General features: G+C 43.7%; 1 protein-coding gene across 2 annotated transcripts in view; it reads left to right on the forward strand.

Annotated features, from left to right (window-relative positions):
- MMP24 (matrix metallopeptidase 24) overlaps positions 1 to 16321 on the forward strand; it is a 43363-nt gene that overhangs the window by 5938 nt on the left and 21104 nt on the right. The window contains exon 2 of one of the 2 annotated variants that reach the window (XM_070588187.1): positions 12815 to 12963. In XM_070588187.1, the coding sequence (XP_070444288.1) occupies positions 12815 to 12963 (149 nt within the window). Of the gene's footprint in view, positions 1 to 12814; positions 12964 to 13799; positions 14183 to 16321 lie in introns of those variants that run through there. The other variant, XM_070588188.1, reaches the window with a different exon arrangement.

A 16321-nucleotide genomic window follows, 5' to 3' on the forward strand; every position in this document is an offset into this window, starting at 1 on the left:
AAAACAAAACATCATTATTAGCATCTTTTGTTAGCAATAATAATTTTAAAACTCAATTCTATACCACAAACACTCATATGCACAGTGTTCTCTGTGCCCCAAAAGCACTGGGCCAGAAAGATGGGCGTCATCCCTCATCTCTTCCTCTCCTCTCCTGCCTCAGTGGGATCAGTCGCCAAACCCCAGCAATTCCACCTCCTGAATACATCTTCCCTGTGTCCACTTCTCTCCACCTCTACTGCCTCCATCTTAGTCGAAGCTTCCATCCTGTCTCACCTGGACTTCAGAAACTTCCCACCCGACCAGCCTCTCCTGCCCACTGTTAATCCTTCTTCAAACGGCAGCCAGAGTGATCTTTCAAAAATAAATCCACACAAGGGTCAGTTATATCTGAAGCAAATATGGCACAAGCTAAGATTTAACAAAACTGGTTGGTGCTTATCCAAGGTTTTATTGTTTTTATGCCTTTCTGAATGCTTGAAATACTTAATTAAAAAATTTTAGAAATAAAAAATCTGATCATGTCACTCCCACCCTCACCTTGCTTAAAATGTCTTTTAGGATAAAGGCTAAACTATTACTATACGACTTCCACCTCTTCCTTTTAATTCTTATTATGGGAACATTTCAAATATACACAAAAGTAGAACGAATGTTGTGAACACCCTTGTACCCAGCACCCACGGGCTGCTCAGTCTGGCCTGTGAGGCCTGCATGATTAAGTCCTTCCCACTCTCCAGCTTCCTTTTATACCACCTTCTCAGTCCACTCCAGCCACGCTGGCCTTCCTTCTCTTTTTCTAATATGCAGGCTCTTTCACATCTCGGGAATTCAATAAGATATTCTCTTTCCTGGGATGTTCATTCTTCCACCTTCATCTAGCCCTCTTCTACTCTTGTGCAGGGCTCACTGAGGTGTCACATCCTCCCTGACATCACAGCCTGCATCTCCTGTCTCACGGCGCCATCTCCTCTTCCTTCATTCCACTTACCACAATTGTAACGAAACATTTAGTCTTTCCATGTCTCTCTCCCCCACCAGGCTGTAGGCTCTCTGAGGAAGAGTTCAGTTGGAGTGACAGGCATGTAAACCACTATTTATAATGTAATATGAAAGATGCCATAAGTGAGGGGTGCATATGATGCCATTAAGAGCACAGAGGAAGTCCATTTAACCCTGGATAGCCTTCCCAGGTGAAGTGGCATTCAGATAGCATTTTGAAGGACATCTAATAGTGCATCAGGGAAAGGTCTTTGAATACTTGTGGGAAAGGCATTCCAGGGAGAGGAAATGAAAAGAAGGCACAGATGAAGGAACTTTCAGGATATGTTCAGGCAACACAGGTAGGCCAGTAGCTAGAGTAGGACAGACTTGGGGTGGCAACAAAAGGGTAGGACATACAAGAGAGAAGATAAGGCTAGAAAGGTACATTGGCATCAGACTGTGAAGCTTATTGAGTGCCGTACTAAGAAGCCTGGACATCAAGATTGGCAGTGAGGAACCAAACTGTCTCCACACTCAAGACAATTAAGTTAAAATAATAGAACTTTATATAATTACTTAGAGATTATCTAGTTCAGCCACCTGTCTGTTACAGTTGAGAAACTAAGGCCTGACCATGGTCTTTGTCTTCCCTCTGCCCTTTTCTTAACTCATCAGTAAATCAAGTCCCTGTGGACAGAAAACTGTGGCACTGGAAAGGGAAAAGAAGACTAAGGCTCCTCGCTTCTCAGAGAGTGAATGAGGACGTGGCCACACTTCTGGCCTTGGGAGGAGGCCTCCCAAGAATTGGAAAAGTCGGACATCCCAGTGCTGATCCAAAACCCCAAATGCGCCACCTCCTTGGGCATGGTGATTGTGTGGCTTGTGGTGGCCTCCTGGGTGTGGGCCAAGGACATTGTGCAGAGTGCCAGGGAATTCCCACTAGTGCACTTACTACCCACTCAAGAGCTGGTGGCAGCCAAGAGGCAACGCTGCACCATTAAGGTATTTGTCAAGAAGCTAAGACGGGCATTGTGGGCGATCCTGAAGGCCCTTTTTAGACTGGCTGTAAGTGAGGAAAAAAAAAAAAAAGACACAGCATTTTGAGGCAAACCAAAGCCAGTGTAGAGGGTGCACATGACCGAGAGAACCCTCCATAGGAGGCAGGGATGCTAGGCTCCATGTCCAGCTCCTCTACCAACTTGCTCTGTGACTTTGGATAAGTCATTTTTCCCTCTCTGAGTTTTCTTTCTCTCTTCTGCAAAACAAGTGGTTAAATTAGATATAATCTCTGAGTATTGTTGACCAGTGCATTTTCTAGAAACCTGAATGGTTAAGCCTTCAAGTTTGAAGTTTTCAAAAATTAGTTATAACTCTGGACCTGCGCAGTGGCATAGTGGTTAAGTTTGCGCGCTCCGCTTTGGCGGCCTGGGGTTCACAGGTTCGGATCCTGAGTGCCGACCTAGCACCATTCATCAAGCCACGCTGTCGCGGCATCCCGCATAAAATAGAGGAAGACTGGCACAGATGTTACCTCAGTGACAATCTTCCTCAAGCAAAAGAAGGAAGATTGGCAACAGGAGTTAGTTCAGGGCCAATCTTCCTCACACACAAAATAATTAGTTATAACTCAGGTGGGCTCAAGGGCAGGGCTGGGACCTCAGTTGTATGGGTAAGGGAGGAAGCAGGGTTTTCGTGGGACAGGAGTTGGAGGGAACTGACACAGTGATAGGCTAATCTCTGAGGAGTCACCAAAGAGACACAGTGACTTGGTCTGACTGCAATGACCAAAGGTGGTGGTCAATCTACTGCTGGAGAGTGAGGGAGTAAGGGCACAGACAATTACATTGTGAGGATGTTTACCACGTGCCAGAATCTGCTCAATGCTTTTCATGCATGTATTATTTTCCTACTGCTGCTGAAACAAAGTACCACAAACTTAGTGGTTTACAACAACACAAATTTATTATCTTACAGTCCTGGAGGTCAAAAGTCTAAAATGGGATTTATGGGACTAAAATCAAGGTGTCAGCAGGGCTGCATTATTTCTGGAGGCTCTAGGGAGAATTCGTACCTTGCCTATATCAGCTTCTAGAGGCTACCTACCTTCCTTGGCCTGTGGCTCCCTTCCAGTAATGGCATCACCCTTATGTCTCCTTCTCTCATGACATCTCCTTCTCTGACTCTGACCCACTTAGCTCCCTCTCATAAAGACCCTTGTGAATACATTGAGCCCACCTGGATAACCCAGGATACTCTCACCACCTGAAGACCCTTAACTTAGTCATATCCGTAAAGTCCCCTTTGCCAGGTAAGTTGACATAGTCACAGATTTCAGGGATGAGAATGTGGACATCTTTGAAGGGCCATGATTTAACCTACTACAGGGCATCATCTCACTGAATCCTCCTAACAATACTTTTAAAAATCATCCTTTATTTAACAGATGAAGAAAATAGTGCTTAAAGAAGTTAGGTCATTTGCCCAAGGACAGTCAGCTGAAAAGAGCAAAGTTAGGTAATATCTGTCATGTGTTGGCATCTTGGCCCCAAGTGACCTGTCTTTTCAGAACCAGCTCCCAGGTATACAGAGACTAGAGTCTCACTCTCTAGAGGAGACTGAGAATCAGGCAGGGAATATGAGACCTTGAGAAACAGATTAGGGTCATATCAATCTCAGCTTTGGACCTGAGTGCCAGACAGGGAAACTGAGGCAAAAAGCCAGTAGTAAGGACTAAGTTAACATGGCAATGGAAAGGGAAGGACGATCTTAGGCCACTCTTGATGCCAACACCAAATGACACAATGGAATCTCAATGTTGAGGTTGAAGGCACTGATGGGCCGTTTGCTGAAGTTAGGACTGGCCAAGGAGATACACAGCTGAAGGACCCAGAGATGAGAGCAGAGCAGAGGCACGGAGGGCAGGGGCTGGCTATTGAGCCAATTTTAACAGAAGGCTTTTCTAAATGGGTAGCGTAACTCTTGTCTTAGTAAATTAGAGGTGATACTGAACATCACATGCCCATTTCTTCATGGCACAGGGTCATCACTCCCAACTGTCCTTACTGCAGCAGTTCTCACACTTCAGTAGGCAACTGAGTCTCCTTAGGTGCTCATTTTTAAAAGTGCAGAATCCCAGTTCCCAACCTCAGAGAGTCTGATTTAGTGGGTCTAGTTTGGGTTTGAGAATATGCACTTTTAACAAGCTCCTCGGATGATGAGATGCTGACAGCCCGTGATGCACAAGGACAACACACTGAGAAACACAGCCTTAGTGTTGGGACTATAGTGCAGTGAGGTGTTTAGAGTTGTTTGTCACCTATCAGGAAAAAAATAGTCATTATTATTGCTATCTCTTACTGAGTACTTAATACCACATATTATGTTATTTAATCTTGACAACCACTCCATGAGGCATATGCTAATGACATGATGCTGATGAAGGAAGTGAGCCATAGAGAGGTCGAATAATTTGCCTAAGGTCGTGTAACAAGTAAATGGAAGAATTAGGATTTGAACCCAGCATGGTTTGTCTCCAGAGCATACACTCTTAACCAAAACCCTCAACGTCCTCTCCAGCTGCCTCTCTTCTCACCGCTCAGCACACCCCACATGAAGCCCATTCACATCCACTTGCCCAGGTAAGGAAACTGGCCGTCTTTCTGAGCCTCATCCTAGGAGGCTATTGACCGAATGCCTAGTGCTTTCCCTAAAACATAGAATGCAGGGCTGAAAGGACTCTTAAAGAATATTCAAGGCAGCCCTATATGGGAATCCCTTTAGAGTAGTGGTTCTCAATATGGGACAATTTTGCCCACCCTCAGGGAAACTTTCAGTGATGTCTGGAGACATTTCTGGTTGTCACAACTGAGGGAGTGATGCTACTGGCATCTAGTTGTAGAAGCCAGGGACACTGCTAAACATCCTACAATGCACAGGACAGCCTCCCTAGAACAAAGAATTATAGGGCCCAAAATATCAATAGTGTTGAGGTTGAGAAACCCTGTTCCATAGCAAGTTCTGACCAGCAATCACTTGCCTTCTCCCTGAACACTCTAACTCATTTTCATTCCATAAATATGTATCTTTGCCAGGCCCTGTACTAGGTGCTGGAGTACTATGGTGAAGAGGACAGACTATGGGCCCTGCCCTCAGACACTGTAAAGTCAAGAAGGGGAGACAAGTAATTAATTCATCATGGGATTACAACACTGCATGATAAGAACTGTAATAGGGAGAAGAACGGGTGCTGACAAAGGATGTAGGAGGAACTCCTGAGATAAGGGGTCAAGGATCGAGATAGAAGGAGCAATGCATGTAAGGGTCTGGTAGAACTAGAACACACTGAAATGCAGAGCGTAAAAGCTACTGCAGAGGTGGTCAGGGGCCAAGTCACGCAGGCTCTTTGTTTTTTTAAAACCATTTTATTGAGGTATAATTGACATACAAAAAGCTGTAAAAATTTAATGTATATGACTCAATGAGTTTGGAGATAAGTATACACCTGTGAAACCATCACCACAATCTATGCCATAAACAAGTCCATCCCCTCCAAAAGTTTCCTCCTGTTCTCTTTACTTATTATTATTATTACTATTATTTTGCCCTAAAAACACTTATAAGAACTGCCCCCTTAGCACATTTTTTAAGTAGCTAATACAGTATTGTTAACAATAGGCACTATGCTGTACAGCAGAGCTCTAGGACTTATTAATCCTGCGTAACTGAAACTTTGTGCCCTTTGACTATACCTCCCATTTCCCCCTCCCTTGAAAGCTCTTGATAGAAAGCCCTTGAAGCTGCCTCAGGGTTCTGCCTGCACTTTCTGTTCCTCCTTCCTGGAACTTCCCTCTTCCTGGACTCCTTCACCTCCTTCAGGCCTCTTGCTCAAATGTCACTTCCACAGAGAGATCTTCCCTGACCATCCTCTGTAAAATAGTTGTCCCATCACTATCTCTTTAACCCATTTTATTTTTCATAGCATTTATTACCACATGGTTCTTCCACTGAACCGTGACTAGAAAGTAAAACACTAGAGTGTTTTTGTTTGCTGTTATATCCCAGAGCCTAGCACACAGTGCCTGGTGCATAGTGGAAGGCCCTCAATAAATACTTATTGCATGAATGAATAGACAGAAACAGATCTGATGTTTAGGAGGTAGAACCAGTAGTTCTTTGGTAAAAGACTGGATGTAATCCACGAAGGAGAGGGAGGAGACAGGGTCGAGATGAGACTTCTGGCTTGGGTAACTGGGCGGGTGGTGGTGCTCTGCCCTGACACAGAAATCACAATAGAAGGAGAGTGAGCTCACTCTGATCTGAGAAGAGACATAGCTCTTTAGAAGCGTGAGGCATAGGAAGTCCTGGGAGGGGAAAGGGATGTCTGTCCTGTGGTCTGACAGTGTGGAATGCCTGGTTTCAGATAGATCTGGGTTTGAATCCTGCCACTTATTAGCTTTGTGGCCCTGGATGATTACTTAACCTGCCTGAACCTCAGTTTCCTCATCTGCAAATTAGGAAACATAATTCCTACCTTGTGGGGTTGTTGCATTCCAGAGTGCCCAGCACAATGCCAGGTATATAATAGGTATTCTAATAATAGTAGCTATTATCATTGTTACTATAATTAGAACATCTCTGTTAAAAAGTTGTTTCTTATAATGAGTCAAGATATATGTTCTGTAATTTCCTGTGCTTGTCTTACTTTTGCCCTCTGTGCCTACCAGAATAAATGTCCTTCACCCATAACCATTTGAAGGCTGTCATGTCCCCTGCAGCCCTCCCTTCTCCAGCATAAACATCCCTCCTCTTTCTTCACAGGACATGGTTCCTCTGAGGGGTTCCCCCACTCTCCTGGCCACTCTCCCTTAGTCATGCTCTAGTTTGTCACTGTCCCTCTACATGTACAACTTCTGGAAGTGGACTTGGACCTTCCATGCATGTTGAGGTCAATGCCTCGTTCCTGTTACTTTGATCATCACCCTAGATTAAGACCTCGCTGCCCAAACTCTTTGAGCAGGGTCTTTTCTCCTTTCTTCCTCATTCTAGCCCATGCTTCCAAATTTGACATCATCCTGCCTGGTCCTCCTTTGTAGACTTCACCTCCAGCCTTTCTGATAATACCTTCTGGCCCACGGTATTGCTGACCAAACACCTGATCCTAATCATTTTCCCATTCCTTCTCCAAGCCTGTACAGTCCGGCTTGGGCTCACACCCAACCAGGTGTGCTGCTCCTGAATACACCCCAGGAGACACGCTGTTTTAACTGATCCATCTTTCTCTCCTCCCCCATGGCCACTTCTGTTTTCCAAGAGCATCCAGCAGCACCGCCAGTTGATCTGCTTCTTGCCGCCTCCATTGCCACTTCTAATCTCACCACCGCCTCTGCTGTCTGCCGCTCTTTTCCCTCTTCAGGCCACATTTTTTTCTCCTTGTCATTCCTTGCTCTCTCCGTTGCCTGCCACTACTGAACGTCTCAGCTTTGGCTTCTCAGGAACCAAAATCCCGCCTTCTGCCAGCAGACCAATCACACTGTATTGTCTGTGATCTCTGCATCTTTGGTTCAGCCCAGCTATTTTGGTCCCTGCTTGCACTCAACTTTTCTTCACTTTCCTCTGGGTTTACACCTCTTTCAGCACTTAAAGGGTGACAGACATCTTAGAGTTGGTTAACTGAGCTGTAAAAGTTAGACTTGTGATGAGGCTGGTGATTGATTAATGGATCCAGGTGTAAGAAGATGAAAGGTAGGTCATTCTGTTTAAAACTGAATGGGGCTTTTTCCTTTAGTGGATTTTATTGTTTTTCAGCCAGGACAATGGAGCCTTTGCCTCATCAAGCAAAGAAGTCACACTACAATAGATTGCATGTCAGCAAATGTTTTTTTCAACCTCTAGTAGATACCAAGAATTGTGCTTGATGCTTTTATGTGTATTACTCATTAAACTTTCCCAAGATGAAATCCCTTCCTTGGTATCCAAACAGTGCCTCCTAGACCATCATTCATTCATTCGCTCATTCATTCATTCAGTGATTATTTGTTGTGCTATGTACAAAATTAAATATGACAGTCTCTGCTCCTCAGGAACTCAATCTAGAGGAGAAAACAGACATATCAACCAAGAGGTGTGATACACTGTGGTAGTTGCGTTTAGAGTGGTGGAGAGGTAAAGCAGTGCAGCAGTAAAGAGGGGGCCCACTTGCTCTGCCAGGGAGAGTTAAGGAAGGATTGCCAAAGGGAGTGACATTTCAGCAGACTTTGAAGGATGAGTTTTCTAACATGCATAAGGAGAATGGGCTTTATTGGCAGCAAGGACAGGCTGGAAGTGTGGAAGGGCAGGGGATGTTTTAGAATTGGTGTGACTAGAGTGTGGAAGACTTGCTCCAACATCAGGGGCTTCTGCCTAGAGAAGTCAGAGGGTTGCCTGGGTCACAGAGCAAGTGAGTGGCAGAGACAGGGTTAAGCAGCAGAAGTTGGAAGTGTCTGGCCCCTAATCCATAGGCCTTAACCTCTACCCTCTTATACATACACAGGCCCTATCTGAATGCCCTCTTCCCTGGCTTGGAGCTGTCATTTGACCAGCACTTCCCTCTCCCATTTTGCCTCTTAGAGGTCTGCCCCTGAGCTCTGAGGATTGTCCCTAGTGAACCTGGGAGGGAAGCAGAGACCAGAGAGGGCTAATCCATTCCAGTGTTTGGTCCTGACCCAGACATTTGCCTAGGACCTGAATCATTAGATCCTAACTCTTGATGCTGCTGAGATAGACTCTTTGACCTTCATAATGGATCCTAATTGGCTCTGAGATGCTCCTTTCTTGAGTATCTTAGAAAAGGAGCTGGGTAAACCAGGTTGCCAGCCCTTTACTGAGGAGGAGCTACTTTTAATTCCTCAAAGCCTTAGAAGGCTGGAGTGAGTTTATGCTAAAAGTTCCCTATTCCTTCTCTCCTACCATATGTGGTAATGAGGGCAGGAGGGGAGAAGATTCTTAAATTCCATGCTGGCTCAGAGGTGGGTGCTCAAAAACTACTCAGTAGGCTGACAGGTTTGTCACCAGTATCTGTCCAAAGATCCCCAGCCATTTCCCAAATGCCCTAATTCATCTTAGCTGGATTTTTAGAGAACCAACGGAGTCCACAGATAGGGAGGAATTAGATTTATTTTAGATTTGGACCACAACTCTTTTTGGGAAGGCCTGAGGTAGCTCACGGACTGAAGCAATGTTTTTAAGTAAGACTTTTAATGATGAAACATATCTTGGTCATTGGAAAAAAGAAAAAAGTAATAGTTACTTCCAAGCATCACCATGCTCAACCCTTAAGCTATAAATTTGGCTGAAAGATTCCTGGCAGAAAAGCCAAAAGGGAAAACCACTGCGTTACCCAGTGTTCATATTCTGATGCCAGAAAGCATACAGAATCTCCTGTAGGGAAAATATTTTCTTTAAGCTAAAGCTTAATAAAAAGTGATTGGTTCTGGGACCGGCCCATAGAGTAGTGGTTAAGTTTGGCACGCTCCACTTTGGCGGCCCAGATTCACGGGTTCGGATCCGGAGTGTGGACCCACACCAGTCGTCAGCCATGCTGTGGCAGCAGCCACATATAAAATAGAGGAAGACTGGCACAGATGTTAGCTCAGGGCTAATCTTCCTCAAGAAAAAAAGAAAAATTGGCAACAGACGTTAGCTCAGGGCTTATCTTTCTCAGCAAAAAAATGAAAGAAAAAAGAAAGTGATTGGTCCTAAGAAAGTTGAACCACAGGGTGAAGATTACACAATTCAAGTCAGCTCATTTCTCCACATGCAGTGCTCCCAGTGCTGTGTGAGAGATGGTCATGTCCATAGGTCACCTAATAGCAAGTAGAATTGACTGTGACAGACATACTGCCCTCCACAGGACTCACAAGGACTGGCTCTTGGTATAAGCAGAATGTGGGAGGGTGGGATGACTGATTTCAAAAGGCAGAGAAGGAGTCAAAGACCATGTTTTCCACCTTGATTTTACAAAAGATAACAGAAACACCATCTGAAGGTATAACACACCTCTTCAGTGACTACTATGTGTCAGGTGCATTTGTTCATTTCATCTTAACAACAGTCCTGTAGAGGAGGAATTATTATTTACATTTTACAAATAAGGAAACTGAAGCTCAATTTGCCCAGAGTCACACAGCTAGCAAGTGGTGAGGTCAGGATTCAATCTCAGGACTGTGCCTCTTTCACATTATACCACCGGGTTTATTCAATCCAACGATTCCTAATTGAAATTTCCATAAAGAAAGAAAACCTAGTATGACAGTCTGGCTGTGAGGGACTGAGAGAATGTATTTCAGGGACTTAATGGTTTGATGACATAACCTGGGAATAGCAGTTGGAACACCTAGATGAATGGATGGGTGACTTGTCCTATCATGTTCATTTCCAGATATTTTACTTGAGCCTTTTGGCTGATCCTGGGCCACAGTCAAATCACAAGTGATTCTCTGTAATTTGTCCATTTTGTGAACAATTATGTATCATCTCTCTCTACTTCCTTCCTTTCCAGTCCCCTCCACTCATGATCACTCCCTCCCCCAAAGTTCTAGCCATTTTAAATACTGTTCAGATTGTGCCATGCTCCCCCACACCTCCAGGCAATTGCACCTGCTGTGTCCTTTAAGACACAGCCTCCCCTGGAAGCCTCCACTGAGTTCGCCTTTCATGCCCTGCCCCCATGTGGAAGATACTCCTCTTTTGTTCTCCCCTAGAGCCCTGAACACACCTGATTTTTAGTGCTATATTTTCACTGCGGGTTTACTTTTGGTCTGTGAGCTCCTTTGCATGCCAGAGTCTTGCACAGTGCCTCACATGTAGTAAGTGCCCCGTAATGTCTGTTGAACAGACATAATGGACAGCTACTGTGCATCAGGCATTTCTTGGGCACTGGATATAGAGAGATGAGTAAAACATGGACCCTTTCCTGTGGGAGCTCAGAGTCTGATATGTAAGGTAACGATTAGAGCCCAATATTTATGAGCTATATACTATCAATAATAGGGGATTTAGGGAGGACAGAAGAGGGAGAAAATAACTTAAGCTGTGGAATGAGGGAAGTTTTCCAGAGGTAGTAATTTATGGGTTGAACCTTAAAATAATGAAAGATTTTTGCCAAACTAAGAAGTATGCCAGGCAGAGGGAAAACATACAAAGGCATGAAAGAAATTCAATGTTTGGGGAAGTAGAAGAAGTGTTGAAATCCTGTGCTGTAATTTGGAATGAAAAATATGTTTTAGATATCAAATACGAAAGAGGTAAGGTTGTCACTCTGTGGTGGATGTTCTAAGACTTTATTATTCTATTTTGTTTTTAATCAGTCAGATGGATTTTATCACAAGGCAGTAAAGATGTTACAGTCACCTTGGGTGGAATAAATAATAACTTACTTATAGTCTATGGTCTGCCTCCTTCCAAAAATGGTTTGACTTGACTTGTAATAACAGATACCTCCACAATAAGACTGTTCATATAGAAACAAGAAACACAATCTATAGATAGGAAGGGATAATACCACTTCCTAAGTTCTTCTTCCTTCATTAGCTCACTTGGTGTTCGGGATAATCCTCTGAGGATGGGCAGCAGGGTCTCTCTGGCTTAGACACCAGCTTGTGGGCATGCTCCTGTAAATGCTTGTGGATTCATAGATACATGGATGTTGTCCTCATTTTCCAATTGATGCCACAGATATTTCCTGGTGCTCTGGTTTCTTCAGGTCTCCATCCCCTCAGGCTTGTCAGTGGGAATAATCTTTACTTTGCTATCCTTCAGTTTCACTGTTTGAGCTTCTTCACCCAAGCTACTACAGATTCTCTTGCCCTTTTAAAGTTTTTCTACTTTTTTCTTAAATGACTCCACGCATAAAACTTAGAAAACAGAAAAGTGCAGAAAAAGAAGTCCCCCATGATACTATAACAAAGGATATTCATGGTTAATTCTTTTTTTAAAAAAAATTTTTTTGACATCATTTCAGACTTTCAGAAAAGTTTTCAAGAATAGGATGAAGAATTCCTGCATACCCTTCACCCAGATTCCCCAACTCTTAACATTTTACTACATTTGTTTTCTCACTTTCCTCTCTCTCTCTTTTTCTGAATCTATTTAAGAAAAAGTTGCAGACATCATGCACCCTTATGTAAGCCAAAATACTTCAGTGTGTATTTCCCAAAAACAAGGAATTCTCTTACATAACCATACTATTATTTTTATGTGTGTCTTTCTAGGCTTTTTTCTATGTATATGTTTATGTATTTATATTTAAATTAAATAATACAGTTCCATTTTTATTTATATTTATTTATAATGGTTTACTTTTTTAGAGAGGTTAGCAATAAAGATTGTAGATAATCTCATGCCAATAAATATTCTACAACATGATTCTTCAGCAGACTCTGACTTTAGACACAGTAGGTTTCTGGGTGGCACAACATTTTAACAGGCCAACACTTCAGAGAATGAACTATTCTTGTGCTCTTGCAATGGCTAGTCATATGTCAGTGGAAACAACTGAATAAATGAGTAAAGAGGCAGGGCACTGGAAAGCCTTGAATGCAAATTTAATCTTTATTCTGTAGCCAGTAGAGATCCAATGAAAGGTTTATAGCAGGGGAGTAAACCAACAAGATCTGTGTTTTCTGGAGAATAATTTGACAGTGTCTGCAGGAGGGAGTGAAAGAGGAAGAAATCAGAGCAAGACTCCATAAGTCCCTTGGATAAAATGATCTCTAGTTTCAAGGGCAAATCTCTGCCCAGGTAGAACAGAGCCTTCTCCAGCATAATGCATCCTTTTCTTTCACGTGTCTTTCAGAACTGGTTAAAGTCATATGGCTATCTGCTTCCCTATGATTCACGGGCATCTGCGTTGCACTCAGGGAAGGCCTTACAGTCAGCAGTCTCCACTATGCAGCAGTTTTACGGGATCCCAGTCACCGGTGTGTTGGATCAGACAACAATCGAGTAAGATTTGCATAGGACATTGTGCTTTGAACCTTCCAGACTTACATTTGGGTTCACATTTGTCATGCCCTCATGTATATACCATGCCCATCCTACCTTCCTTTCTTTTACTCCTGCAGTGTCATCTGGGAGGGAATACCCCAAGGTACCCTTTCCTATGTGAGCTCTGCCATAAACAAAGCTCTGCTGTGTGACCTTGGACAAGTCTCTTAACCCTTCTGGGACTCAGTTTTCTTATCAGTGTAATGAGGGGTTTGGTTATAGATGATCTTAAATCTCCTCTGACTCTAACAACTAGCAGTTCTATGAGTCACCCCTCTGGCATTCTCCTAGATGTACACATATCCCTTGATACAGAGAACTCTTCAATGATAATGAGTTGGCAACTCTTGTTCCACTTTTCACATTTATCAAACTTTTGCTGAATGCCTACATGTGCCAGGCACTGTGCTTGATCCTATGATCTTTGCCCTCCAGAGGCTCACCATTTAGTGAAGAAAAGCACAATCATCTGGCTACACCAATTAGAACCCAGAAGGAAACACGGAGTTTCAGGGAGATACTTAGGAGACAATAACAAACAAGACAAACCCCAAGGATGGTAGAGATCACTCAGGAGAGTTTAAGAGGAAGAGAATAGTGCTGGGGATGGAACCCACAAAGCAGGCTGAGAAAGAGCAGCCAGAGAGGTGGAGGAAGCCAGAGGCAGTGAAGGGGGGAAAGGTCACCAGGGTCAGCTGCTGCAGAATGGTCAAATAGCAGACTGAGAAGTATCTGCGAGTTTGGTAACAGAGGCCATTGTGACCTCCGCAGAATGGTGGAGACAAAGTCAGACTACAGTGGGCAGAAGGAGAGGTGAGGAGCAGACACGGCAAGTGTAGGGAAAACTTTTAAGAAGCTTAACAGTGAAGGGAAGGAGAAATAGATAGTGGCTAGAGAGGGTTGAATTTTTGTTTGTTTGTTTTATGATGGGAGAGAGTTGAGCATGCTTAAATTTAAGAAATAGCCATGAAAGTTATTAAAGCTGTTTAAGCAAAGCCATTACCGCCATGAAGGCATGGTAAAGAGCTGGAGAGAGTTTCCTAAGGAGGTGGTGAGGGGTGGGATCTAGAGCTCAGGTGGAAGGAGAGAGCAGGGCTGGAAGAGGATGCGGGGAAGTTGGGGTGCAGAGAACCAGAAATCCAGCTGATTGTGGAGCCAGGATCAGTCCACCCCTTGGGTGAGTCACTCCTGGAGAGAATCATCTCTCTGGGCCTCAGCTTCTTCATTTACAAAGGGGAGTGTTGGATTAAACTCTCAAATTCTAGATTCCACTATTCTAAGCTTCTAAGCTTTTAAAATTTGGTGAATCTGGGGTTTTAAGATCCTAAAATTCTGTCTAAACATTTTCTATTCCTAGGATTCTCTGATTGTGAGATTGTGAAATTCTGAGGTAATACACTTGACTGTTCCTATGATGTTGTCCATACAGTGGACTCCATGGCCCTGTGGCCTCACAAGTGAGCTGGTTAAAGAGAGCCTGACTGCCTTTCAAAGCGGAGGTTATTTTGAGGGCTTTGTACAGGACTCGTGGCAGTGCATCCTGGGGCAGGAGCACTGGTGTCTCTGCTGAGGCACCACCTGGCCTTGGGTTTTACTCCCTTCCAGAAAGCCCCAGGCCTGTTGGACAGGGTTCAGAGAGTGGCAGGTGGAAGGCGAGAGGAGGAGGCAGAAGGAAGAGTATGAGGGAGGAGGATGGTATTTCCCACTCACAGTTCTGCCTCCACCTCTGTGTAGGAAGGCATGAGAACGCTGTTTTGGAGGCATGGGAGGGTAGAAGGTGCTCCCACTTAATTCCAGACCTGAGTAGGGAGGGTGTTGGGGGTAGAATTTAGAGACCTTAGTTTCAGCTTCAGCTGTGTGACCTTGGGCACTCAGCTGCCTTTCTCTGGGCCTGTTTCCTCCCTAGGGGCCCTTCTGGGTCTAGCTCAGCCTTGCTGTAGCAGAAGTGGCTCCTGGTTCTCTTCCCAGGGACTGTCAGTGAAACAGAGCTAGATTAGCAATTTAAAGTCCTATTTTTGAGTGCCTACCTTGGGAAATTTCACACATTATTCATTCACTCATTCATTCACTCATTCAACAAACCTAGTAACTCTAGCCCAACCTGTGCTAAGCATGGAAAGACAAAAGAAAAACAAAAGAAAAGAGAAAATCCCCAGGCTTTGTTTGTTAAGTTGCACGAATTATTAGTTCATTTATTTATTCAACTAAATTCCAGTACTGCCGCAATGCTATATTTTGCAAGTTACTTGATTTATCTGTGTATCTTTTCCCTCATCTATAAAATGGGGATAAATAATTTCTGGTTACCTCACAGAGTTGTTTTGAGAATCAGAATTTTTTTTAAGACAGAAAGTGAACACTGTGAAAATTATAAATGTTTATACCAATGCATGGTATTATTATTATGTCTTCTGTTACTGATTTCTGAGTGTGGGACACTCTAGGCAATGTGGAGCACACAAAGATGAATAGGACCTGGGTAAGTCCCTCAAGGGGCTTTGAATATTTGGTTAAAATAGTATCTGTTTCCTTTTCTCTATATTGCCCATGGCAACTGCTTTCAACAACTGTAAATGAGGTCAGATATTTCCCTTCCAGTGATGATCATCGTTTAGTGAGTTGGTTGTTAGGCCATCAGAGGGACATAAAATGCAAGGATGGCCTGGGCCCCTTAAATCTCTACCCTGGCTCCTTTTTTATATCCTCAATGATGTCCCCCAATGTAACAAACAGTTGCCAGGATTTACTTAGTTCCAGGAACTGGGCTCGCTTCTGGGGATACAATGATGAATATGACACAGTCCCTGTCCTCAAAGAATTTATCATTTACTAGAGACAACAGTCTATTAAATTTAAAATCACAATACAGTGTGATAAGTACTGTGGCGAATTATATTCCCAATCCTACAGTTTGAACACCTGTAGTGACAGGGAATTTGCTGCCTTCCAAGCTATGCCATTCTCCTGTTGGATAGTTCTGATTAGTTTATTCGCTCATTCATTCAACAAATCACTATCGAACACCTTCTGTGTCAGGCACTGTGCTGGCACTGGGGATACAGGCAAGGCTCCTCTCCTCAGGGAGCTTAGAATCTGGTGGGAGAGACAAAGAATAAACAAGAAAGCAAACATATAATTTCAGGGAATGATAAATGCTATGAAGAGAACTTCAGTAGGATTAAGAGACAGTGGTGGGATGGGAAGGAGGAGGCTATTTTAGATAAACTGGACAGGGAAGTCCTCTAGAAGGGCTGACACTTGAGCAGAGACCTTAATGAAGTAAGGGAACAAACCATGTGAAGAAGAAGAGCATTGC

The sequence above is a fragment of the Equus przewalskii genome, chromosome 21, assembly GCF_037783145.1.
Source record: "Equus przewalskii isolate Varuska chromosome 21, EquPr2, whole genome shotgun sequence".
Classification (NCBI taxonomy): Eukaryota; Metazoa; Chordata; class Mammalia; order Perissodactyla; family Equidae; genus Equus; species Equus przewalskii.